Source organism: Aspergillus niger (assembly GCF_000002855.4).
Source record: "Aspergillus niger supercontig An03".
In the NCBI taxonomy this organism is placed as follows: Eukaryota; Fungi; Ascomycota; class Eurotiomycetes; order Eurotiales; family Aspergillaceae; genus Aspergillus; species Aspergillus niger.
The window spans coordinates 818,495-844,526 of record NT_166520.1 but is presented as its reverse complement, the minus strand read 5'-3'; the positions used below and the strand labels follow the sequence as shown (position 1 = coordinate 844,526).

Here is a 26,032-nt window from a genome sequence, read left to right as displayed (position 1 = left end):
AACCATATACCTAGATTATAGAAGACGGACTATGGATCCTGCTTGGCGCTATTTTCTGTTTCCTTGGGTTTGCTCTTTTTGGAACCATAAGTCCCACCTACATCTGAATTCAATTCAAAGATGAGAATTGTTGGTTGCAATGAAGTGATAGTAGTAAATCGATATAGCTACTGTTCATTCAGTCAATGGCAATTCGAGCGCTGTTCTAGGTTGATTGTCTCCTAATCCTTCAACCACGTCTGCTTGGTCCGACACTAAATACTACGTACTAGCGATATCAGATAGTGCCTACATCATGTTGTCTGATGGTGCCGAAATTTCCATTGCGGCCAGCACCATACTAAACCCCGTAGCCAGTCCTTCAGACAGGACATGTGTATCATTACTAGTACTACCACTCGGTACTATCTGCGTATCTTTGCTTTAGCTATTACCACCCGCCCAAGTGACGGTAAGATTACAACTTTCAGCGCAACTGTACTATAAATAACAACAGAATAACCCATCCACAAGCAGAGAGAGGTCCGGTACCAAGAGGAAACTCTATAAATATACATATGTAGTTACGAGTAATAACACGCAAATAAGCATTCATGATTGGCTTATCCTTTCCTCTCCTCTCCTACTTAGGAAACACCACCTGAGGGCCCCTTATTATCAACTCCAATAGTCTTTAAAAACGGCTCAATGATACTCCGTTTCCTTTCCTCTAAGGCACGCCGATCTTTCTCCTTTGACGGTGCAGCAATGTCTGATGATATGAGAACTGTTGAGAAGATGGATGCAAGAGCAGTTTCCACGGCCTGACGACGAATGGCCATTGGACTAGGACTAGGATTAAGCGAGGGTTGTTCGGTTGTTATGCTTGAAATCGAGGAAGTGAAGGTACGTGTTTTGCGGCGGATAAAGGCGGCAGGGGCAGGGCCAGGCTGGGATGCATCTTCCGGTGGGTTCTGGGTGGCTGTCTTTGGCTGTGATTCGTTGCCAGACGATGAGGATAAAACGTTTGGTGAGGGGCCGCGGTTGTTCGTGTTGGTGTTGTTGGGAATGGAGGATGCAGGGGCAACTTCGTTCGCGATGCGGGCTAACATGAACGTGACGAAGGTGAAGGAGACGCTGTGGACGGGGGAAAAGGCGAGGCTTTCGAGCACCCAGGCCTGGGAGTCTTCCCAAGATAGTGGGGGTTGTTTGGTTTTTTCGCGAGTGAGAATTTGTTGGTCGAGGTTTTGCCAGACGGCGGCAGTGACGATACCGTCCTTCAGGGATCCGAGGAATGCGAGAAGCGTTTCGCTGAGGATTTCCAGACGCTGGAGTGAAGTTACCTCTGGGGCGAAAACAGAGTTGAAATCCTTGTTGGTGTCGAGCGCTTCGCGAGCACGGGATAAGAGATGGGAACGTTCAACTTGATCGCGCAGAGTCCAGGCCTCAGGCTCAAAAGGCCATCCGAATCCAGCGGGCTCTCTCATCCATGGTGGTGTATCTTCTTCCGCCTCACTTCTTGTCATGCTCCACTCGGCAATGGCACGTTCTGATATCTCGGATATGGCCTCCGTCAATCGAAAAAGCTCCCGAGGAGCCGACAAAGGCATGCCCGGGGTATTGTTTTGGTCTCGGGGTGCCTTGGCTGGAACTAGGCTGCGTGCGCCCGTTTCAGGCATGACAGTTAGCTCCTCTAATGAGCGGCCGAAACAGGTGGGCAGCCATTTGCCATGAACGGAGATGAAGTGATCTCGGCCGTGCGCCACTCGAAGGACGAGGATTTCCTCTAGACTCAATTTTCCGTCATTTACTAAACGAGCCAGTTCAATATCTCGAACGCATGCTGTGACCTCAATGTTGGCAATCTCCCCGGGATGCAGGGTACACTCGTGCGACGGCAGCTTCTGCTTTGAGCCGGAGTCCGAGTCAGACAGATGTGGTTGGTCGATACGGTAATCCAGCCAGGATGGTGTGCGATTAGAGACATCTTGCTCCGGCTTTTCTAGGGTAAACGTTGCAGGCACGCCGCTGGTGTTTGCGACCGTCAGTGACCGGGTGACAGGCACATCGAAAGGTATGTCACCAAAGTTCACGGCATTGGGGTCTTCACTTGTAGGTTGACTGCCGTGGTGGTCCACCACAACGGTGAGCCCAGGCCGAGACTCGTTTTCCACCTTATCCAGCTCCCGAACCACCTCCTGGTGTACCTTGGCTTTCAACTGCGGATCCACCGAGTCGTACGTCAACGTAAATGCTGCGGCCAAGGGTTTATGATCCGAGGAGAGGATGCCTTGATGCGATACATAGTACTCAAGCTGCAGTGAGTTATCCGCATCGTCGTCCACATCTAACGAGCTGTCACCGTTGGAATCCTTATCTGGATCGTATTCCTCCACACTGTCCGCTCCGTCGACATCGGGATCATAATCAAACAACACGCTATCGTCCGCAACTGCTTTGTCCAAGCCCCGGGCTTTCATCTCTTCGTCGCGTTTTCTTGCTTCCGCAGCTTCTTTAGCCAGTCTTTCGTATCGCATTCTGTCCTGGCGAGTCCGATACAGTATCCGGTCACACCAACTGGGACCTCGGTTCTTCTCGCTTGAATCAAACCTAGCAACGCTTCCCACGTCATACTTATACGTAGGAAGGAAAGTGATCGGGCCCTCTCGCCATCCGTCATGGAAAGCTTTCCGCTTATCTTGTTGCATCCGAAGCTGGTCATGGGGCAGTAATGACGATATGGTGGTTTGCAGAGACGCTGGATCGGTGTGAGGATCCACATCCTCGTCCGAAACAGCTGGAAGTGGGCTGCCTGTATCCTCCTGCTTCTGGCTTGCTTCGGACGTGGCCTCCAGCTGTGTAGTGCTGTCCTTAGGTTCGGTCTGGAATTGATGCCTATCGTCGTAGTCATTCGCTGTATGCCGGGCTAGGACTCGTCGCACGTCATCACCCGGGATATCCTCCAGGCGATAATTGAGATCCCCAAACCAAAATGCAAAGTCCTCTTTGCCTATGCTCTCGGTGAGTTCTTCTCGAAGTGCTACGTTTGGGTCGATGGGCTCGAACTTCGTCCGACCGACAATTTGTGAAGCATCCCAATTCCGTCGTTCTAGACTATTCTTGTCGGATCCAGCCGCCAGGTGACAGTTCACGAAGACCAGACATGTCGTTTCACCAAGCATTAATCGAGTTGTAACAGCACCCTTGTTGCCCATATACCCCAAGAGGCCCGTGCCCACACTGGCGCAGCTAACAAACGACACATGGTCGGCGAGAGAAGGTGCCGCATATACTAACTGAAGCAAGCCCACCAACTGAGTCTCCGCAATAAGCTTATATCCCTCTGGCAGGGCTTTCTGAACTGCTGCTTTCCACCGATTCGACGGTGCTGGGTCAACATACGGCCTCAAGGCCTCCGCAGGCGACGAAACATCCACGATCTCCTGTAACCCCAGGACGTAAAGGCCAATCTTGTGCGGCGCAAATTCAGGTAGGCTTTCCCCGTTTCCAGACTCATTATTTTTCACACTAGCTTGCTCTTGCGAGTCGGAGACCCGGAGTCCGGATATCTGCTCACATACGCCTTCCCGCTGTACGAACCATTTCCCAATATCATTCTCGGTACCTGGAATGGCAGCGACATTCCATGTGCCGACCTTCACGCGAATCGACTGTTGATGGGTATATTCAGCCTTCCTTGCCTTTACAGCCTGTGGGAGCGACGAGGGATCGACCGATGGATCCGGAGAAGGGTCGTTGCTACTGGAGGAGTCGCTCGAGGAAGAAGACTGCGATGCGAGCTGCGCTGAGCCCGAAGCCATAGTGGGGAGGTCGCTGACAGTAACACGCCGAGCGAGCCCAGAAAAGGGATCTCGACGTTATATTATATTGAATATATACCTGGGTGCGAATAGACTTATGGGGTGGGAAAACCGGCGGTTAAGAATTCACGTGGAGAGGCAGTCAAACGGTGCAGAAGGTAGAGGATAGTGTATTTCACGCAGTTGGCTAACTGCCACACGGAACGGAGGTATCGCAATGGCCCGAGTTGGAGGTACTGAATATCCTGCTATCCCAGAAGCCGATCGGATGTAACGGAGGGAGGTGATGATGCACGCAAAGGCCCCGAAGGAGGATACTATGACGCCGGAACTGATGAGGCTAAGCGCAGGGCGACTGGTTGGGAAAAAACTGCCGCGGGATATGTACAATAGGAGTCGACCGGTCAATTGGAATGGTAAAGAGAGGGAATAGTAGCAGAGGAAGTGGTGATGGAAGTGATGATGAGGACAGTCCAGTCCTTTGGCACGGCGAGTCCAGACCACGCGGGGGTCCCGACCGCTTCCCGAACAGAGAGCACCAGCTGTGCTTCGACGTCTGCTGCATTCTTCCCTCTCTGTCCCCTCCTGCTTGGCTATCGCTCCAGCTTTTCTTCTCCCTCTCCCTCACTGTCCCTTTTCTATCTTTTCCTAATCTTTCCCCTCTTTCTCTCTCAGAGTTTAGATATCCTGCATGATGACAGGCCGCAAGCCCCGCCGACAGAACAACAATAACAACAATAACAACCACACCCACCGTCGTCATCCCAGCCAAGGCGTCCCCCAACCCTCCGACTACGACTCCGACTTTCACAATTACCTTTCTGATACCCAGCAACTTCAGGATCACCAAGAACCTTCCATGCCTCCACCGCTCCGCTCCAACGAGGAGCTCAACCTCTCTGTCCTGCGCCGCCATAACCCCTCCATCACCAACATTCTCTCACTCGCCCAATACGCCGTCGTCTACATCTTTAGCCCAAGCTCACGACAATGGGAAAAGAACGGCATTGAAGGCTCCTTGTTTGTCTGCCAACTCACTCAAGGCGCCCTAGGCGAGGAACGATACAGTGTCTTTGTCCTCAACCGACGAGGTCTGAATAACTTCGATCTCTTCCTCACTGACGGCGAGAACGTCGAAATCACCGAAGAATACATCATCCTGAAATCAGACTACACCCCAGAGGCGGAAGGCGCCAACAACAGCAATGGTATCAATGGTGCTAACGGATCCACCAAGCCGGGTGCGAACGACGGCACCAATGTCCGCATCTACGGTCTCTGGATCTACTCGGAGCCTCCGCCTAACTCAACCGCGGAGACGCGCACCATCAACGCCCAAATGATTCGTGAATGCGCAACCCACGCCGGACAGAGTATGAAGCTTGCGCGCGAACGATTGGAAGCAGCGCAGCAAAACGGTCTGCATGTCGCCGCTGCTGTGGCGTCGGCGACCGCGCCTCCGCTGGAAGAAGTGCAGTCAAGTGTACCGATGGGTCGGCAGATTTCGCTCAAGGATCTCTTTGGACAACAGCGGACGCAGGATGATGAGTGGAGTGTCCGGGCGCATCAGTTTGGACCCAGCGACTGGCAGCAGCCACCGCCGGCTGTGGCAATGCCTGGCGTAGGAGCAAATCCGAATCCTCCGCAGCAGGATGTTCTTGGGGATTTGTTCCGGAGGGCTGGACTAGCGTATCAGGGGGGTCAATAGCGCGACGCCACTTGCCGTTGTCTTTTTTACGCCATCCAGATGTTAGACACGTTAGATACCCATAATCCATAATCCTTCGCTTGGCAGTATGTTAACAAAATATGTATCCGTAGATTACTAGTTCTAGGTTCCACAAACCCTCTAAATGATCTACACTATTTCCCCAGTACCAACTTATAGACCAAGCTACCTTCAATCGGCGATGATATCCATGACCATCCCAGCGGCCTTACTCGCCGTGACTTCGCTATGACCTATATGCATTTGTCCAGATTAGCTCCCAGCCGACCCCCAAGCCGAACCGCAAGTAGAGAAAAGGAAGAAGAAATAAATAATCGGGGAGAATACTCACGCAAACAGAATGCATGCGGTAGCCCATCCTCACAGACCACCATGGTTGGAGTCTTCCCTCCCTTTCCCCTGGCCATACTCTTGGCCTCGATAATCTCCTCCCTCGTCTTCTCCGCAACCCAATGATCATTCCGTCCAAAATAGAAGAACATCCGGGCTGGAAGAGAAGCTGCAGTAGTCAACGAGTCATTCCTCTCACCATCCCTGTTTCTGGAGGAAGAAGAGGAAGAGGAAGCTATTCCCCAAACATCATCGCTCCACTTATCGGTCGTAATGATGCGCATTTCATCAGCAGCCATGTGCCTTTTCACCTAAGCGTTAATATATATAATCTTCTGTTGATTGCCTTTTTTGGGAGGGGAAAGGGTAGCTGGGGGTAAGGAGAACTAACAAGGCCTGTCTGACGCCCCTCTTACTCTTCAGGAAGGCGCAGGTGGTATCAATAGCCTGCGATGGCGGATCGGCCATGAACAGTTTGATTAATGTACGGAGGGCGAAGTCAGGTAGGAGGGTGGTGAGGATACGGGCGAAGACGGAGACTACTAATGCGAGGGAGGGGATGATTGATAGCAGGGTCTATGTTTTTTGTTTTTGAGCATCAATCCATTATTCAAGGGAAAGTTGTCGCCTTGCGAAACGGGGGGAAGACGTACAGTCAACTTCTTTCCCGAGGGGGAACTGGCAATATCCATTACAGTCGGGAAGAGCATCACTCCACCGATGATGTCGAAGCCACCAGTATTGGAGTGGTCAGACGTTGAGCGTTCGCGATGTCGCCGGATTACTTCCATGGCGATATAAGTGCCCACAGAATGGCCCATGAGGATGACACGGGACCGAACATTAGTAGTCGGAGATGGTTGCGTAGTGGCTTGCACGAAGGAGTCGAGCTTGCGCTGGATGAACCGGATCTGGTCTTCCACGTTGTGGTAATGCGTGGGAAGGGGAGACTGTACTTCGAAGCCAGCTAGGCTGTGGCCGTAGATGTGAAATTGATGATCTTTCTTCTGTTTGCTGCTGAGGGATTGGAGTTTGGTGGAGAGGTAGGTGAAGAAGGGGTAATAGTAAGAGATGAGACCTGGGTTTCCGGATATAAAATAGACTATGACTGGAGTTGCGGGTGAATTGGAGGATACTGGTCGTGGCGGCGAGGTTGTGTGGAAGAAGCTGTCCGAGGTGACATGGGGTTGCAGTGAAGGGGCCATGGCCTGCATGCACGATGGCGGAGCGTAGCCTACCTACGATTAGGGGAGGATAGATGTACGTACGGAATGGTGGATATTGAGTTGGCCGATCCAGGGTGAAAGAAAAGAGAGTTTCCCGGGATAAAGCACCCGGTGGATTCGGGACCCGCATGCCGATCGTTTGTTCTATCCATGACGCACGGACAGTAGCGTTAGCCTACAGGTGCTCGGCTATCTACACAGTACAGCTGCTGGGACTGGTCAGGGCGATTTGTTGTACATCGAAGAAGTCGGGTCAGATTAGGCTGCGGCAACACAGGTATGTGCAAGTAGGCCCTTCCTCGAGGATGCAATTCAAGTGTGTCCTCCAGCTGGACTCCGCTCCTAACCACCAGTGTGGCTAACCGATGGAGACAACGAACGGTGTGCTCGCACCATGTCAAGATCATAAATCATCCCGAATGCCAAGCTCAACTGATCACTATCACGCGCGAAATAACAGTGTCCATGTAAAACGAATTCCCTGGTGGCCCTTTGATGGTACGGTGAAAGCGCCCTCATCATATGCGTAAGAAGAACCGCAACAGCACCGGAAACTCCGGGACAAGCGAGCAGTACAAGAAAGGAGGAAAGAAGTGGCAGATAATGCGAGTAGATGTACATCGTGCCCACGAGATAACTGGGCAAAGGTATAATCGGAACAAAAAGAAGATCTCGCCGCAGAGCTGAGTCCGTAATACATGATATCTAAAAGGAAAGATGGAGAGAGCAAGGATGCAAAAGGAACAGCACAATGATACCGATCGTACATCAAAATACGTCCGGCTCACAAGGGCAGGAAAAAAGTAGAAGATAGAAAAATAGAACAACATCACTTCATCTGGTATCTAGGAGGCTGTCGTGAAAAACAAGCAGGGAAAGATCCTGTTACTCTGACGAAACGCGAACGATGCTGGCAGCAAATGTAAGAAGACGGTTTGCTCGACACAAGAGCCATCAAGGCATCAATCAAAGACGTGGTGGATACCAATTAGCCACCATCACCGCTGTGGTTGTCATCTCGGTTTTCTTTCTCGTTGTTCGCATGATCAGCTCCAGAGTCGGTCGAGCCTGGGTCAGACGCCTTGATCGTAGCCGAGCTAAGGTTGATTGCGATTCTCTTCGGTGGTGCACTGCTATTGAGGCTCCCCAGCGCTGCCCCCTTGTCGTTGGCGGAAAGCGAGCCAATGGACACGCTTCGCTTTCTCCGCACCATTCCGGCAGTGCCAGGACCGGCGCTAGTTGAACTTCTTCGTTTAGGTCCAGCTGTGAGCTTCATCAGCTCGTCATCGTCTTCCTCCTCGCGCCGACGCTTTTCCGACAACCGTTCGGGTGGCGTTTGAGGCGTTGAGACCGGAGTGGACGGTGAGTCTGTGGGTGAGCCGGCAGCAGCATCGTGACCTGAGTCATCTTGCTGCGGTTGTTCCTGGTTCTGTGGCGCTTGCCCATCGCTGGATTCTGGCTTTGTGTCCATCGCATCGTCTTCATCGTCGTCATCCGGGTAATCCACAAGCGGTTTGACGATGGGCGACGCAGCGCCATTCTGCATTCGGGCAGCATCTGATGTGGTCTGCCTACTCTCCTGCTGCCACTGATAGCCATGGTTAGCCAATTTCGAAAGGGGACCATGCTGGAACAAGCGCCCTACCTCTTCATCATCGGAAGTGTTGAAATACTCCTCCTCGGCAGCATCCATCTCCCCGACACCTTGCCAACGCTGGCCGCCGGCAGGCATCCTTTGGGAAGGCAGCGTCTCCTCATGCGACATTAGGGACGAGTCCGGCTCGGCGCCGTAGCCCTGCATTTGCTCGTAGCGTAGGATCAAGCTCTGGAATGTGTCCACGTAGGTGATGTTTCTGATTTTTTCGCCATACTTCTCCACTACGTGTAGAACAAACGGTTTCATATTCTCGCATCGGATCGCTTCGAATAGTTCGAGACAGGCCGAATTTAGGAGATTATCACGGGGCATAGTCTCGTAAACAATGTCGAGGATGAGCCCAAAGATGTTGTTATGGGTCATCAGAGCCTGGTAGAAAGTGTCTTGAAGACTAGTCAAAGCACGGAAAAATCTCAACGCAGCTGAGAACGATTTCTTTATTAGAACATTCCCATAATGACGATCTGGTCCACAGGGAAAACTTACTCAGCTTAAGGTGCTTGTGGGGCACCGTGAGTAACTGAGCGATTCGAGGGGCAAGGGATTCGTTTTGAATGACATTCCGACTCCGGTATAGGTGTTGGCGGACAAAGAACGTTAAAATATCAACGAGATGGGAATACAGCGACACCTCTTGGAAGCTTAAGTTCCGAACTAAGTTACAAGGCAGTTAGTTATCGTCAAATCCCAGAACGAATTCCCTGTAAGGGAGACATACGGTGGTCATCATGTTCGAGGCGTTTCAGCGGCCAGAATAGCCTTCTCGCAGATTCATCGAAATGGTTCTGAACAAATGCATCGGAGAGGATATTCGGACGCGGCTTGTTGAAATTGTCGGGCCCAGCCCGGCCCAAGGTATCTTGCAGGGGAATTTGGGGATCCAGTAAAACTTTGACGGCATCAGCGAGTTGGTTCTTGACCCCCAGGTCGGACTCAGTATGCAGCAAATCAATCAGCGTGTCGGTCAAAGGTGTCTTCTTCTCGTTGACAGCTTTTAGCATATACCCACGCATCATCACGGGGTCGTGGTCAAGAAGCGCCACCAGGATATCGATTCCAGTTGTACGCAGAGCCGGTTTGGGGTGTTTGATGGCGAAGGCAATGACGGCAAACAGGCCATGGTTGATGAAATTCGCAAATAGATTAGCACGCGCCGGCGCCTGCAGATTCTTTGCGATGACAGCGCATTGGTGGAGAAACTGGACAGCGTCCTCCTTACGCTTAGTGTCCGCGCTTCTTGGATCGAAGACCGAGAACAATTCCTTCAGAAAGGGACCATTCGCCTGGATGTGGTTGACGATCTCGACCTGATTGAAGAAGATCAAGGAATTGAGAACCGAGAAAGTCGGATCATCTAGAATTCGAGCTAAGACCACATCCTTGAGATATTGCAAGCGCCAAGTGTAGCTGATTTTGCGGCGAATTAACGCATCCTTAATAGGTACAACTTCCTTGTAGCGCGACTTATCTGCGAGGTATTGTCGGTGGTTCGCTTTGTGCGTTGGAAACTCGGGGTCATCTTGAATCCGTCAGCAACACTGTCAGTCCAGAGGAATTCAGTATACGCACATTCCAATGCTCCCACCACGCCAAGGATAATAGGATCCGTAACAACTGTCTCGATTATGGTGTTGTCATTGAGAAGGATGAGCGACTTCATGATATTGCACAGGCGATGTAGATCGGAGAGACTTTCGAGATCCTCGGCCATTGTAACTAACGGGATGAGCTTGGGGATGTACTCTTCTCGGATGACGAATTTCGATAGCGCATCACGCCCGGCCTGGGTAATGCTAGCGGCCCTCATAACATGATCGATTTCGGGTAGGTTTCCGAGCTCGGGTGGAGGCAGCATGATTGACTGGTAGCTTTCGATATCGTCCGATAGAGCATCTTCTAGAGCACCAGACGTGACAATGGTTAGCAATGGCAACCAGCAAAGCGATATTAGTGAGAAACAGAGTAGGACGAACCTCCTGGTGCCAAGTTCAAAAGATGCTGCTGTACGCTAGTAACGAAATTCCTATAATGCCGTCAGCGATGGATTGGAGTCGATTGCCGCAAGGCTCCATGGTGGCATGGGCAAGTCTTACCAGATCACAGCGCACCCTTCCGCTTCCTGGAAACTCAGCGCCATGTCCGTCCCATTTGGTTCGGTCCATACTATCAACGTTTCTATTTCACGTCGCGGAAATGTCAGCTCGCATTCTGCGATCTCCCTCGATGCATGCGATGTAGCGGAAGGCGTGTAAGGGGCAAGCGGACCTTGTTGTTTCTGATAGCCGTCATCCTTGGAGATTTTTGTCTCCAGGAGCACACGATTAGGCTCATCCTCCGACTCGACGAATATCCGCGGCTCATCCTGGGAAACAAAGAAGGGATTGTTAGCGAAAACTAGCTGAATTGAGGACGCGCGCCTGAGAGCCGCAGTGTTTGCGCCCGAGGAGCGGCGACGGAGATCGCGCTGCGGCCAGACACATGGCGGCGACCGGGACTCACATCAAGGATCTGTCCTGTACAAAAACCCGTCCCGCGATCAAACCAGTCATTATCTTTGAGTTCGTAAACTTTCACCCGCTTGCGATCGCTGGGCGGTTGCACCTCCAACGCCATGGTCCGGCAGAATGGCGAGGTGGCGTCTCGTCACTCCGGGACAACTCAGGAACGAGTGCACCGGCGCGAGGAGAGCCCCGAGAAGGCGGAATGATAAGACGGACCGCGGTCTGGTCCAGATTGGACGAGGGAGGGGGGTTTGTTGGTTGTGGTTAGGTTGGTTTGGTTTCGGGGCGGAAAGGGAAGGAAAGTGGGGAACAAAGGGAAAGGGTTAAAATTAAAAAAGGAATAGAAGAAGGGAAGAAGAAGGAGGGAAGAGTGGAGGAGAGAGAGGGGGGGGGAAGAGGTTGGGTGTTCTTTGAAAGTTTGGAAGATCGGAAGTTTGGTCGGAGGGAAGGGGAAGAATGATGTAAAAGACTCGCGAAGAGGTAAGAAGTAAGTACCAAAGATGACGACTTGGGGGAGAACTCAAGAGGAGGAAGAGGAGGGGAGGGTAGAGGTTGGAAGGATGGGAAAGAATGGGGAAACTGAACTGAAAATGGATGGGGCAAAGAAAGAAAAAAAAAAATAAGTTCGGGTGATGTTGGGTGTGCGAGGGAAACAATGGATGGATGGATGGATGGAGGTGTGCTTTTTGGCTGCTTTTGCTCTGCTTCTGCTCTGCTCTGGCTGCTTTTGCGGACGAGATGATGAACGATGGATGATCCTGAACTTTGGGGCCGGGACCACCTGACGGCCTCGGCTGTGGTCGGCGCTGTGTGTCTGTTCTATCTATTTTGGCACCTTCTGTCCCTTCTAGCTTTTCTTATCCGTTCTTTGCATTTGGTGCCGGCGCGCTACAAGATTCACCCAGCACACGCGACCGGAGATTAGGAAGCCACTGGGAGAAGGAGTTGCCTGCTTGCTTGAACACCCGGGGGCACCAGCCAGCAGCGCTTTCGGAGGGATCGGACTTGAAAGAAGTTCTTGCAAGCAAGCTACTTAGGGAGCTAGGCGTCTTGACCTGATCCGACCCGGCGAAGCAATGCGATGATCCTAAGTGTTCATGATAGTACGAGGGACAGCATTATTATAAGTAGATAAGTATATAAGTATATAGGAGTTCAAGATGTCCTGAAGAAAGGAGATGAGCCAAAGACGCGCGCGCGAGACGGAGATCTGCAGGGAAGCGACCGAAGGGAACCAGCGTCAACCAGGGGGGGTCGCAAATGACGTGCACCCGCCGCGGGATAATGAAGGTCTGCGCTTTGATGTAGTAGTTATACTGTATACATCACTGGAGAGTATCTACAGACTACTATACTACCAGCTGAGGATTTCAAATAGCCTTTTTACATGTCAAGGTAAAGTTGGTTGGATTCCAGAAAGCTTAACAAATCCGAGATGTTCCAGGGGTTGTCAAATGTCAGGCCCACTCTGTCTGACAATTTTCTTCACTACAAAGACTAGATATAATCTAGACAAATACCGTCCACTGTAGATACAAATCAGCCGATACATGGAAGGTCTCCAAGTGAACCTCAGTGCCATCATTGTCATACCTCCCCGACCTTCGGACCATGGAGTTTCTAATTATAATTCATTTCCTCCCGAACCAAAGTCTGGCCCAGTCGGTCTCCACGTCTCTTGCCTTCTTTGCCTGGGCCCGTTCCACCGCCAATTGTAGTAAAAGTATGTAAACCTTCCATGTCTGGACAATAACGGGCATCACCGTTTGGATGAAACGTCACAATGCTTTTGTTCAACCCCTCCCACAAATCGCACAGATAGCAGCTTCAGCAGGATCATCCAGATCCCTCTCCGACATGAGAGTTCCTGGAAACAAGTAATCATTACGAAACGTCAGAGCATCTCCATGTTGGGCATCGACCGAACCACTTCCAATCCTGCCTGATCTGTGCAACGACGCGGTCGTCATCTGCTTTGCAGTACCCGCTATTCCTGGGTGTCAGCTATTCATCATTCCTCGCTGATCCTGCGCAGTAAACTACGATGAGAGTATGCCCCTAGTTACTATTATCTCTAGAATTCCATGCAACAGCAAAGCATCAAGTCGTCAAACGTTCAGAAACGTGAGCATCAAGGTGTGCTATTATCATTTCATTTGCGAATAAGAGCGAGATATTGTAGAGTATGCATCCTTGGGTGTCTGCTTGAAAGGAAAGCTGCTGTGTTTGATTATGCACAGCTTCTCTCTAGCTTTCCTTCATTCTTTCCCGCTAACTCTTCTACAAGTGTAGTAGAACACATGCAATCCTTTCGCAGCACTTTGTATGCTTTGGCTACTAACACGAAGTGTATTTTATTTCTTCATCAGGAGAAGAAGTATAGTTCATGTCCGATTGACCACTATTTATGGGTGGTCTGTACGTTTACCGGGCGTAAGGCAGCTTTTCTGTGGGCTTATATGGGGGTAAGGCAATGAACGGTTGTCTATACAGTTACTTCTACTATTTCAGGCGTCAGTCGTCCTTGTAATTCGATCTGCATCATAATTGTATACCCCTCATAAAGTCCTTCTCAAATGGAATGTCCAAAACAGTTACTGACAATGTTATTAGGCGGTCACAAACAAAATTGTAGTCTATGAGCAGTCGAAGGTGAGGCTGCCAATGGTTAGCGCTCGCAATGATGATAGTGCGCATAAAGTGACCAGGGTATCGCGATGCAAGCTGTCAAAGGTTGAAACTGCAATGGAACGAAATGATCGGAGGGTCTCCACTTGGCTTTGACTCGAACCCACATCGCGGATTTAGTGCCTGCTTCAAGCTCAAGGACTGCCCAAAATGGTCCATAACCTGAACCACCAGCATCCGAGGGAGTTTGAACGCGCAGCAGCTGCCATTGCTGGGATGTGACTGGGACGACGCTTTTTCTAGAAGCCGTTTCCGCTTCTTTCCCCTTTAGGAACCGTATCACCTGATCACTTTCCTCTTCCGGTAGGATCGCGCCTTCACCAGGCGATGATTTCCAACCTCGTTTCCATCGTGCATGTTCCTGACTTTGTCAGTCTCCTATGGATATCGAATCTCCATTGCCATTGCTATATATTCCATTGCACCTCTCCAGTCTCAGGTTTTCCCATGCCAGGACATTAGCACATTAAGTGCTCATGACATTGAGCCGAAATGTTGGTCTTTCGCATTCATTGAATCGGATGCTTCGACCATCAACTACCGAGCCATCAGTGACTGATCGTGGCTCGCCCCCAATTACGTATATCAAGAGTTCAATGGCATTACCGTAGAAGTGACCTGGCATATCATACTTCAAAAGGGATAGCGGGGAGATCCGATCCACGGTTGTCTTACCTAAGGAATGTTACCCCCGCCTTGACCTCGGCTTTCCCTTCACGATGGAACAATCTACTCTAACTTCAGCAGTATCTTCCCACCACCTACATCTTGATACCCCTTTGCTTCACTCGGGCTGTCACCAGATTGGTTATCGCCATAGATGAGCGAATTTGGGGGGACTTTGCGCTCGTCTTAGTTATAAAGTCTCCCAGTGGTTGCTAGGAACCATATCAGTCTCAAGTTCTGTTCGCTCAAAAACTCAATTTTTTTTCCTTGTATCGCTTATCAGAGATGTCCGATACCAAGGCTCGGCTTGCCGCTCAGAGATCCTCTCCACTCCCCGCTAGTTACATACCTGTAGCTCAATCCCCGGAGCAGGTTGCTCCCACATTAGAGGCTCCTCAGAGCGGAGACACCCTACCAGAAGTGCCTGCCACGCATGTCGAAAAACAAGACAACGTCCTTGCATACCTCGCGACAAAAGAGTTCTACATTACCCTTTTCCTCGGGTGAGTTATACAGTTGGAAACGCTTGAAGCACCAAGGTGTGGTCGATGGTTAACTTGTCACACAGACAGGTTCTGGCTATCACCAACACTGCCTGTAGCACATTCAGCACACTACTGGTCAGCGAGGGAACCTCAATCCCGGCTTTTCAGACATTCTTCAACTACTTTCTGCTCAATGCTATCTTCACCCCATATACCATATACCGTTATGGCCTGAAAGGCTGGACACGGGTAGTGCTTCAGCACGGTTGGAAATGTAAGCGTCGCTGTATACTATAAGAAGCCCCCTCACCTCCCCACCAAGGCCTCTCTAATTGCGGTCTTGGATAGATATTATTTTGGCCTTCTGCGACGTGGAAGGTAACTATTTCATTGTGCTGGCCTATCGCCATACGACTATGCTGAGCGCCCAGTTGATAAATTTCTGGGCCATTGCGGTCGTGCTTATTGTGTCCTTCACAATCTTGCGCGTGCGTTACCATATCACACAGGTGTTAGGTATTATGATCTGTATTGGCGGCATGGGCTTCCTGATTGCTTCGGACCGGATCACTGGTGCCGATGACGGGAACTATTCGCGCGCCGATTTGATCAAAGGCGACCTCTTCGCACTCCTGGGCGCGACATTCTACGGACTTGCCAACACGGGTGAGGAGGTCTTTGTCAGTACGGCCCCGGTATACGAAGTTTTGGGCCAAATGGCCATGTACGGCATGGTCATAAATGGCGTCCAGGCGGGCGTTTTCGACCGCAACTCGTTCCATAATGCGATCTGGAACTTCCAGGTTGGTATCTACTTGACAGGATATACGCTGTGTCTTGCTTCCTTCTATTGTATGGTACCGCTGCTGTTCCGGCTGTCATCGGCGGCATTTTTCAACATATCGATGCTGACGATGAACTTCTGGGGGGTTCTCATCGGGGTCGGGGTGTTTCACTACACAATCCACTGGATGTACCCGATTGCTTTCGCGCTCATTATCCTCGGGCAGCTCATCTACTATCTGGGGCGGCGCGTGCTGGGAGAAGCGCGCAAACCCTGGCTGGGACGGAACCAAGAATGCGGCGTGTCGGGACTATTTACAGCACGAAGAAAGATCGAGACCGCTGCCGGCCGGAGTCGCAGCGACTCCATATCCACGACTTGTTCAGAGAGTGATCCTATGCTACCACGTGCCAGTGTGGCTGAGGAAGCAGCTTAGGGACCCTGACGTCCTGCTGAGTACATTCATTCATAAGATAAAGAGAAATTGGTTAAACGACGGCATGCTTATGATCGACCCACAATAGCGCTTGCATAGTTCAGCGAAATCATGTTTTTAGACTATGACATTATATATACAAGGCGACGAGGATTGGTACTTACTAGTAATCAATACACAGCAATCATTATATTCCTACCCTTTAACAATGAACGGCAGTCAGTAGAGTAATTCATTTAGTAGTAACTATGACCAAGCGACCGAATATGTTGTGTTATAGCAATCCATATACTACCCAGTCATTAATGTCATCCCGACACCCTACCACCCGCCACCGACACACCACACAGCGCAGCTTTCCCATTTCGAAGAATTCCCTACAAGAAACCAGAGCTAGATACTTCAATAAGCCCCTAAGCAACAAGCAGCATCTAAATACCGTCCTTAACTCCTATATCCGCCGTCATCCGTCCTTGCCATATCCGAGAACCGACCAAGAACCCCAATCCCGAAAATCTTCGGACTTGCCGATCAGCCTCCGAGAAGCAGCACCTGAACCCTATATATACTTCTAGTAATTACAGTACTACTACTTACCTCCCAATGCCATTGAACTTGAGAATATTGAACACACTCTCCACTATTTGGAATCAAGTTAACTACTACCCACCTCGATCACAATGACTACTACTACTTCTACTCCCTCATCCATAACCTTCCCCTCAGCAACACACACCCTCTCCGGACACCTCTACCGCCCCCAAACGGGCAACAGCAGCAGCAGCATCACCGCAGGCATAGTCATCTCGCACCCCATGACGGGCGTTAAAGAGCAAACCGCCGCCCTCTACGCCCGCCACCTCAGCGCCGCAGGCTTCACAACCGTAACCTTCGACGCAGCCTACCAAGGCGCCAGCACCGGCCAGCCGCGCGGGCTTGAGGATCCCTTCCAGCGCGTCGAGGACATCAAGGCGGCAGTCACGTACCTCTCCACCGCCGTGCGCGGAGTGGACAGTTCGCGGATTGGAGTGTTGGGAATCTGCGCGTCGGGTGGGTATGCATGCTTCGCTGCGGCGAGTGATGTACGAATCAAGGCCGTGGCGACGGTGTCGGGGGCCTGTGTGGGAAAGATGAGTAGGTGCGGTGGGGTGCAAAAGGAGTTGAGGGAGAATGAGGAGGTAATTGGGGCTGTGTTGGGGGGTGCGGCCGGGGATAGGAATAAGATTAATCATGGGGAGGAGGAGGAGAAGGCGCCGAAGATGTTTGATGCGGAGAAGGTGTTGCAGGAGGGAGGAAACGTGGATTCGTTTTTCAGGGCAGCGGCGGAGTATTATGGGACTACGCAAAGAGGGAAGCATGAGCGCTCGACGCAGAGGGTGCCGTTGGAGAGTTATGATCGGATGATGGTGTACGATTCGTTTGCGTTTATGAGGTTGATTGCGCCGCGGCCGGTGTTGATGATTGCGGGTGCGGAGGCGGAGACGCTGCATTATAGTGAGGAGGCAGTGCGGTTGGCGAGGGAGCCCAAAGAACTGTTTGTTGTGCAGGGGAAGAATCACTTTGATTTGTATGATCAGTTGCAGGAGTCGGGGCCTAAGCTGGTGCAGTTTTTCACTGGGAATTTGGCGTGAGGTTGAGACTCTTTAGTGCCGTGCCGTGCTGTACTGGAGGATACGGATGATGGACGATGGAGGAAAGAGATGATAGAAAAAGGGCAAAGAGAAGTAGTAGTATATGACCAAACCTATCAATAAAACATGACAGACCAGAACCTCAGCAGATCAGACTCCGTTAACTCTTTTGATGTTTTGCCTGCATCCCCGAATGTTCCTTTTTGCCAATGCCCCATAAACGCATAAAACACAGTAAGATAACAACAATCAATCAACCTTTTCATACCCAAGATAGAAGCCCAGTTGCTGAACTAAAACCCGCATGCTTCGGCCAAACTCGCAACCAGACCCGAATGATGATAGAATAACACCTGAACCCCCCGTGAATGAGTGGGAAACAAGAGCCCGAGACGTACACTCCCTGAAGGTAAATACAAACCCCAACCCTGGCAGGTCGTGGCAGGTCATGACAGAAGAAAAAGTAAAGAAAAAAGAGGGGAAAAAAAAGAAGAGGAAAGAAAAGCAGAGTGGAAAGGAAACCAAAAAGCACAGCGTCAAAGGATAAATGCAAGCATACAAAAAGCACACCAAATGGGGAATACCGACTCCAGAAACCAACAGGCCAACCAAGTTCCCCAGTCAGTAAACCAGCCATGTACCAAATTAACAGTCCACATGTGACGGAGCGCTAGACAAAAATCAAAAGACGTACTCTTGCACCACCGCCTCTTCCAGTATGTACCATGCTCTTTTCCCAATAGTATCAAAACGAAACCCCTCTCTTAAAACGCCACAGCACAGAAGCGAACACATGCCGAACAAATAATGCGTGATGTTGGTTATCCGCCCATTGTTATCTAACCCCAGACCGAGGCCTGAACTCCGAGACCGTTCTTGGAACCCCAGACACCGCTGCCGTTGCCCCAGCCAAGGCCAACTCCCCCGGATGTATCCTTGACACTAGCGGTCGCAGCCGCAGTAGTGGGTGCGGTCGACACGGAGGGAACAGAACGATCCGAAGCGGCATCGCCTGGAGTGAAACCGAATCCCAGGGGAGAGGGCAGCGGAGTCGTGGAGCGCTTGTTCAGCGCCGGGTTAGATACCTGTCCCGCATGAGGCTGGGGCAAAGGACGGGTTCCGATGGGGCCAACGGAGCCAATCGGCCCAGCCATTGACTTGGAAGGAGCTTGTCTCGAGGAAGGAGAATCAGCACCGCCGGGAGACGATGTCGAGGTTACAGGCTGGTCGGCACTGTCGTATTTGCCAAAAACAGGGTTGATGGCAGAGCTGGGGGAGGAGGTGCTGTTGGCACGAGAAGGCGACTGCAGGGAGGCAGCGCTGGCTGCAGTCTGACCGAGACTGTCGGCGCCAGCCTGAACCGGGGTCTGTGCGAGACCGAACGGATCAACGTTGCGGGGGGATGCACCACGGACGCCGGTCGAGGAAGTCGGCGTGCCACCTGCCTGGCTTTCGGAGCGTGTGCCGTCATCGGCGAGACCGGCGGGAGGGAAGAAGGCAGGGCTGTCGTTGCCGTATAAAGCCCTATGCTGACGAGCGAGTAGTTCCCGGCGGCTTTCTTCGCTCATGGCGGCCGGGCTGAGGGAGCGATCGGACTTGTTTCCAGACATTTCGGCAAGCAGGCCTTTGAGAAGAAGAAAAGAATTAAAACCATGTTCGAAGCGGGAGCCATGTCCCAACGTAATATACAAGCCAACAAATACACATGGGCAAAAAAAAGTATGTATGGGGAATATTGGGGAAGAAAGATGCATGTGCAGAAAAGGCTCCAAAGACAGATGCTACCACGTACTTCGGTTGTACTGTTGCTCCTGGTGATAGTTGCGGAGCTCCCTCTCACGCTGTGCTGCCATCCGACGCTTCGCTTGCATCATTTGCTCTACTTCATTGGGGCGACCCTGGAATCGCTGAGAGGCATAGAAGCCCTGGACATTGGGACTGGGATGCATCCGAGAATCGAACTCGCTGATCGAGTGATGACGCTGGCTCATTGAGTTGACCATGCGGGGATCTGCCACTGGGGTTTAGAATGTGTCGTGATAAAATCAAATGATCTCGCAATATCATACCGTAGTCGGGATAGGGACGGCCCATCATCATGGGCATGGAATCCCTCCGGGGTGCAGCCCACAGCTTTCCACTCTTGACGAGGTTGTCAATAGCACGGTCGACCTCTGATGGATGTTAGCATGCAACCGAATTCTTGCTTGTCACAGAACGAGAAACAGGCCGCAGATCCGACACGGCTAACAAATGTATATGCTTGCGCACTACTGGACGGTCGCAGCACCAGAGTAGGCGAAACAATGCAGGGGAAGTTTATCCGTACCATCGAACTGAGAAGAAAACGCCGGGATTTCGTCACGCTGGGAGACGGAACTCGATCCTGCATAGAAGAATCGTCGTGAGCAATGAGAACCGTGATACCTACACTATATTCGGTGATACCAATCCATACCTGACCGCGATGGGGGAGCAGGTTGCTCCCAAGAGGCCTGGCGCGCGGCCGGTGCCTGCCAACCCTGAGGCTCGTAGTATGCCATGTTTACCGGAAGAGACCGTGGTACGAGGACGGACGGAGTCAAGCTTTGAAGCGATGGGGATGGATCCGCTCGAAGGCAGTCAAGAAAGGCCTGTCTGGATATGACGAGTGAGTAAATGTTCTGGGTGCGACAATAGACTTGAACGGCATTGACAGAAAAGCAAGATGCGACTAGAGCGTGGAGGCCGAAAATAAAACGGGCCAGGTGGCCGAGTCAGCGCACAGGAGTGACAAAATGGCGGATGGCGACCAGCGATGACATCGATCAGACTTATTATTAGATCTCCCAATTTGACTCCTCAGGTATCGAACTTATTTTTTCCTTTTTCCTTGCCTGCCTTCAATCTTGTCCCCTTTCCTTCCGGGCTCTTCACATGACAGGAATGAGGTGCGGACGCAACAAACTTTAATTGATGCGAGACACCAAGTTCGATTCAAGGCCAAGCGGATGCAGTGAGATATAGTGGATGGATTGCGTCCTTGTGGATTTGCGTTCCTCTAGAACTCGTGGAAGTGGTGTCTTATGGTCGAGTGCGGCACAGAGAGGGAAAAAAATGAAAATGAAAATAAAAAAAAAATAACAATGCTTCGGGACGGTAAAAATCCCAAAGAAAATTGTAGACTTACCAAAGCAAATGGATGTTCCCCTGGAGCAAAAAATCCCGGACGATTCTACCACGAGCGAACGAGGCAGAACAGGGAAGAGACAAACAGCTTCTCACCCTTTGAAGGCACGACAGACCAAAAAAAAGTCTGGCGCGAGGGATTTAAAAAGGGTTGGAGGAGGCGTGGGGGTGAGTGCGGGAAATAAGACAGGGAAGGGGGAGGAGGAGGAGGGAAGAAGAATGGCGAGGAAGAGGGAGAGATTGTAAGTAGGAGAGTGAGTGAGAGGGAGAGGAGAAAGGCGTCGGGTAGCAGAGGTGCAACGTCGAGGGAGATTGAGGAGGACCGGGGGTGGAAGAGGGGAGGACCAAGAAGAAAGAGGAGCGAGTAAGAGAGAGAGAGGAGGGAGTGAGAGAGAGGGGGGGCAAGGGAAGGGAAGCGAGATGCGTGGATATTATGATTTTTTTTGGCCCGGGGATAAGAAACACAGATTCAAAGAGAGGCAGCCAGCCAGAAAAGCTGCTAGGTAATAATAATGGAAACCATTTATCACTCCTAAACCAACTCACTACAAACTAATCACTAATCAATCAATCCGCAGATTTCCATTCGGAATGGACACCACCACTACTACTTGTAGATACTCCGTACTAGATCCTATCTATCTTCGCCCATCGACCAGAGAAGGTCAGGAATAAGATGGCGGTCGTGGGACGAGAACCAAAAAGGAAAGTAAAAAAGAAGAAATTAAAGAAAACTTAAGGTGGAAAGGTGAGAGGAAAAAAATTTCGAATCCAGTTCTCCATCCCTCTCCACCTTGGGAGAAAATGCGCACACCACCGGAAGCTCATGCTAGTATTTCCCAAGTAGTCCACCCACACACGCACACACACAACCCGTCAGTCTCCAACCTGTTTAGGAAAGGTTCAAGGAAAAAAAAGGGTGGGCATCGGACGGATTTGCATTGTTCTGGTTGGCAATGAAGATTCGGCTTGTTGAATCGCTAGTACTAGTCCACCGAGGGTCCGGTCCTCTTATTCTTTTTGCTTTTGTTTCTTTTTCTTTTTCTTTTCTTGTCTTTTCTTTTCTTTTCTTTTTTTTTTTCTTTTTTCCCCCTCCTTCTATTGATACCTTCCAGTTTGTATGACTGCCTTTGACGAATCTCCTTCATGGTTGGTAAACAAACTGCAAGCAAAGAATGTGAAGATTAAAGGGTCCTTGGTCTACAGCTCTCCTCTTCCCCATCGACTACGTACTTTGGCTATCAATAGAATCGTTTGTTCTTCAATTGACAGGTATGAATCCATGTGGTATCGTTTCCTGGAGTCCCACCTGTATTGGCAACGTACTTCCGGTAACTATTACTGGATATTACATTCATGTTACCCGTTCTACCTCGCAGGTGACTTTGCTGACAGCATCAAAACCGATGGAAAGGCAAGGAAATAAATGAATCTTGAATTTGGGTAGCAATTAAATGTGTTCTGTAGCAAATATTTGTTGATCTGTTGTATGGTTTAACCTCATTAAGGTATCTCTCCTTGACTGCTCGATACGTGGGTTCCATTAGTAGTCAGTTGCACCATTGCGGACTTTTTTACATTTTGATATGGAGTCCCTCCGTCGTAGCCGGTAGCCGGATATTTCGTGCACTGGGCAAGGACCTTGTACTCCTATGCTTCTATTAGCGTCGGCCCGTCAACCTTTTTTCTCAAAGAATTGTCCCACCCACCTTGGAATGCTAGTTACAGTTGTCATCATCTGAAGACTATCTTGGTAAGTAATTAGATACCAAGTAGATAGGTGCAGATTGACCATGGGAAGGGCTCTCGACTCATTCTAAACCTTGAGGGCGTATGTCTTGTCCCACCCTGCGTGTTCTGGTTCAAGCACCTAAGCAGAGATCAGATTCCCAGAAAGGTACAATCGATACTGAAGGAAGGTACTTCGTCAGTCATCCATCCCCTTATTTCGAAGTTGTGTCTATATCTACCCCCGACCAGGAACATGGGGATATGTATCGTACCACTATTGTCCTGCAAGGAAACAATACATGTACGACACCGGTATAGGTTTCGGTCTTGTATTATATCCTACCGATTAGTAAGTAAAAGTAGCTGAAGATAACATGACTGGATGATCAGCTCCAGACTACACAATGATTCTCTTAAGACCACACTGATCTGAAAATGACTGAGATCTTGGATGTTTTCCACAAAACGAAGACATGGGAACCAAACGGAATTTGAACAAAGTCAGTAGAGTCATTGGACCTCGTGGGGATAAATTTGGAACTTGGTATGCTCCTAATCGATCCAAAGCGGGCTAGCGTGTGGTGGTCGGCCACACTCCTTGCGGGTACACCATCTCACCTCCATCGGTCCCCGAGTCAGATTTGTCTTGGAAATCCACCCCGGGAATTAGCATCTCATTCCACGTCCTTAACTATGAAATATACATACTATGTACTCCGTACTATCCTCATAGTCTATTTTGTCGTGTTGCGATGGCTCTTCCATGGCTGGGCTTGAAATGAATCTTCAGCAAGGGTGTCTCTGTCCTGCAATCTGCACATCATGTGATCACTGTAATCCTGTTCGGGCTCTCCTTGACAGCAGCTGCATCACACGGTCGGCGAAGTTCTTACTTTGTAACTAGTCTTGTCTTGTCCGTCTCCAATCAGAAGTGGTGGGAAGTCCGGCATCTGTCACGGTTCAACCTTACGTCTTAGTAATGTTGGATAAATACTCCGTATCGCCTGGTGCGCAATCCAGGAGGACTGGTGGTGGGGCATGGCCAGTTCAACACGGATAACACTCGGACCGCCGTCCATCCCTCCCCCCTGGCTCGCTCCAAGGAGGAACATACCCAAATCACAAGATGGGTTTGTCCGTCGTCATCATGCTGCCAGTGGCTTGGATCAGCATGTCAACCATCATCCATCATCCAGCCTCTGGAATTGGGGAAACATTGGGATAGAAAAGGATCTTCCCAGTGGCGGTAAGATAAATTTGATGAGGAAATGTCAAACCAACTCCCAGTACTCGTTAAGGGTCCCCCTACGGCGTTATATTCGGCCGACATCGGATGGGGATCTAAGTTGAAGTTGACTTCGACGGTAGACCGTTGGAGAGGAAAACTTGTCCTACATAGTACTAGTATTTTTGTGCCAAGATATGTGCATACTATCTAGACTACATCATAGAGCATACTAATGATGTTTCGCTCAGCTGCCGCGCGCCTCTGCAGAGAGATGACCTCTGTGGCTGGCCGTGCTGGCTTTCTTGCATATTAGTTCTCGCAGCTCAACCCAAGTCAACAACTTCTACGCCACTCTGGGGTCCTTGGTCTTCTTATCCAGTTTTGGCCTGTAGACGATTCTAACCAGGTTAATCAAGCAGGTCTTCCGAATGATGGATTCGGGAGGCCCCCAATTAGGCAGATACTGAGTACTACTACTAAGGTACTCTACTAGTAAGGTTCATAGTCCCCCTCACCAATCATATTGAGATGTCAAGCATAGCCGCTGAGATCTTTCTGTGCCCAGTCTACAATTTCTTTCCATCTCTATAAGCTAACCGCAGCTCCTGCATGCAACTTTCGTCACCTGAACGAAAGGAGGCCAAGACCGTATAAGCAAAACCTAACCTACCGATACACAGGCCGAAGGCCAACGTTGTATGGCTTGCTAGAAAAGTCGGAGCGGAACCTCGAGGCAGCGACAATGTTCACTTCCACCTTTACGCAGCGATATGAGCCATCTATAAACATCGTAGCTCACCGGCTTGTTGAGCTGAATTTTGATTTTCTGGGAATAATTCCATCCCAACAAAGAGGGTGTGGCAATCTGCTCTATCGCATCTCCACACAAACTTAAACCGTTATGTGCGACAGGGAGACATCGGCCCCGTCATCACTGCAAGTGTTGGTGTAGTGGCTGAGAGTGGGACAACACCTGGCCCTTAGAACGGAGAAGGGAGTAGGAGTTTCAGACAGAATATGTATGCCAGTAGGCTAGACTAGACAGTTGATCCAAGACAAACGGTTGTTTGTGAAGAAGCGAGTTTCCAAAGGGGTTTTGGTGGAGTGGACCAAGGCAACTGGCCTGAAGTTCATTGGAACGCTGACTGGAGGCGTCGGCCACACGTGCCGCCAGCAAGACGCATTTGACCGGACTAAGGGCCGAGACAGTCGAAAGTTGAAACTCTCCCTGACAGGCGCACGGGAAACGCGGGGCAGAGAAAAGGGGGAAGAACAATGAACCCAGCCGGGCATCCTTAGTGGCAGGAACAGACTATTGGAAACCTTGAGGCGTCGAGTCAACATGACTTCTACCGCGTACCGGCGATTGAGATTCACACAAAGAAGCAAGAGGAGATGGGTTATCTAGACACTTTTCAGCGTCGGACATGATCGGGACGTGGCTCCCTTCCCCCCCTCTCACTACCATTTCGTTCCGCCCTTTCTTTGGTGCGGAGCGCTTCACTGCTTGTTGGAAACCCCCATTTTGTTACGGCCGGCTTAGCAGCATGAGGGGATGAACGGCTGCACTTGAAATCAGCAAGCAGGACGGAGGACATTTAGCCGGTCTAGATGTCGCATGCATCGGTGGTAAGTACTAGCATAGTGTACGGTAAGTAAGTACTAAACCGGAGGATGCACGTCACCCTGCTGAGCTAGTCGATTGGCCAGCTCATGGACGGGGATAAACAGGGCAATTGCTGCAGGTATCTCCATTTCGTAGAAGCAGATACCAGCATAAGTATGTATATAGATAGTTGGCTGCGGGTGTGAAATGGGGCATTACATTGATTGCCTCATGAATAGTGAATAATGAGAGGGAATTTCAGGTGGGTATGAGCAGGATCACCAAATCGGAGCAGGTCTCATAGGCCAAACAATACTAACTTATCATCCCAGATTACTAGTAGTAAAACATAACAGAAAATAGAAA

General features: G+C 50.5%; 8 protein-coding genes across 8 annotated transcripts; 4 read left to right on the top strand and 4 right to left on the bottom strand.

Annotated features, from left to right (window-relative positions):
- Nucleotides 1–626: 626 nt before the first annotated feature.
- On the bottom strand, nt 627–3,800 carry An03g03860 (uncharacterized protein; the record flags this gene model as incomplete). Its single annotated transcript, XM_059747033.1, has 3 exons — nt 627–2,334; nt 2,539–2,776; nt 2,930–3,800. The coding sequence occupies 3 exons, from the start codon at nt 3,798–3,800 to the stop codon at nt 627–629; spliced, it is 2,817 nt and encodes a 938-aa protein (XP_059605206.1).
- Nucleotides 3,801–4,491: 691 nt separating this feature from the next.
- An03g03850 (uncharacterized protein) lies at nt 4,492–5,508 on the top strand (the record flags this gene model as incomplete). The annotated part of the gene is made up of 1 exon (XM_001390229.3): nt 4,492–5,508. The coding sequence occupies one exon, from the start codon at nt 4,492–4,494 to the stop codon at nt 5,506–5,508; it is 1,017 nt and encodes a 338-aa protein (XP_001390266.3).
- A 192-nt stretch (nt 5,509–5,700) lies between these two features.
- Nucleotides 5,701–7,215, bottom strand: An03g03840 (uncharacterized protein; the record flags this gene model as incomplete). Its single annotated transcript, XM_059747032.1, has 5 exons — nt 5,701–5,762; nt 5,861–6,162; nt 6,251–6,435; nt 6,513–7,093; nt 7,128–7,215. The coding sequence occupies 5 exons, from the start codon at nt 7,213–7,215 to the stop codon at nt 5,701–5,703; spliced, it is 1,218 nt and encodes a 405-aa protein (XP_059605205.1).
- Nucleotides 7,216–8,073: 858 nt separating this feature from the next.
- On the bottom strand, nt 8,074–11,355 carry An03g03830 (uncharacterized protein; the record flags this gene model as incomplete). The annotated part of the gene is made up of 8 exons (XM_059747031.1): nt 8,074–9,164; nt 9,229–9,396; nt 9,461–10,261; nt 10,312–10,638; nt 10,716–10,765; nt 10,836–10,917; nt 11,008–11,104; nt 11,242–11,355. 8 exons carry the CDS (start codon nt 11,353–11,355, stop codon nt 8,074–8,076), a joined length of 2,730 nt encoding a protein of 909 aa, XP_059605204.1.
- Nucleotides 11,356–14,882: 3,527 nt separating this feature from the next.
- On the top strand, nt 14,883–16,302 carry An03g03820 (uncharacterized protein; the record flags this gene model as incomplete). Its single annotated transcript, XM_001390226.1, has 3 exons — nt 14,883–15,100; nt 15,166–15,356; nt 15,431–16,302. The coding sequence occupies 3 exons, from the start codon at nt 14,883–14,885 to the stop codon at nt 16,300–16,302; spliced, it is 1,281 nt and encodes a 426-aa protein (XP_001390263.1).
- A 680-nt stretch (nt 16,303–16,982) lies between these two features.
- On the top strand, nt 16,983–17,933 carry An03g03810 (uncharacterized protein; the record flags this gene model as incomplete). Its single annotated transcript, XM_001390225.1, has 1 exon — nt 16,983–17,933. The coding sequence occupies one exon, from the start codon at nt 16,983–16,985 to the stop codon at nt 17,931–17,933; it is 951 nt and encodes a 316-aa protein (XP_001390262.1).
- Nucleotides 17,934–18,772: 839 nt separating this feature from the next.
- Nucleotides 18,773–20,476, bottom strand: An03g03800 (uncharacterized protein; the record flags this gene model as incomplete). The annotated part of the gene is made up of 5 exons (XM_001390224.3): nt 18,773–19,557; nt 19,726–19,944; nt 20,003–20,107; nt 20,263–20,319; nt 20,392–20,476. The coding sequence occupies 5 exons, from the start codon at nt 20,474–20,476 to the stop codon at nt 18,773–18,775; spliced, it is 1,251 nt and encodes a 416-aa protein (XP_001390261.1).
- Nucleotides 20,477–22,934: 2,458 nt separating this feature from the next.
- Nucleotides 22,935–25,044, top strand: An03g03790 (hypothetical protein; the record flags this gene model as incomplete). The annotated part of the gene is made up of 7 exons (XM_059747029.1): nt 22,935–23,144; nt 23,627–23,773; nt 23,853–24,078; nt 24,120–24,196; nt 24,383–24,541; nt 24,626–24,865; nt 24,973–25,044. The coding sequence occupies 7 exons, from the start codon at nt 22,935–22,937 to the stop codon at nt 25,042–25,044; spliced, it is 1,131 nt and encodes a 376-aa protein (XP_059605203.1).
- Between the last annotated feature and the right edge of the window lie 988 nt (nt 25,045–26,032).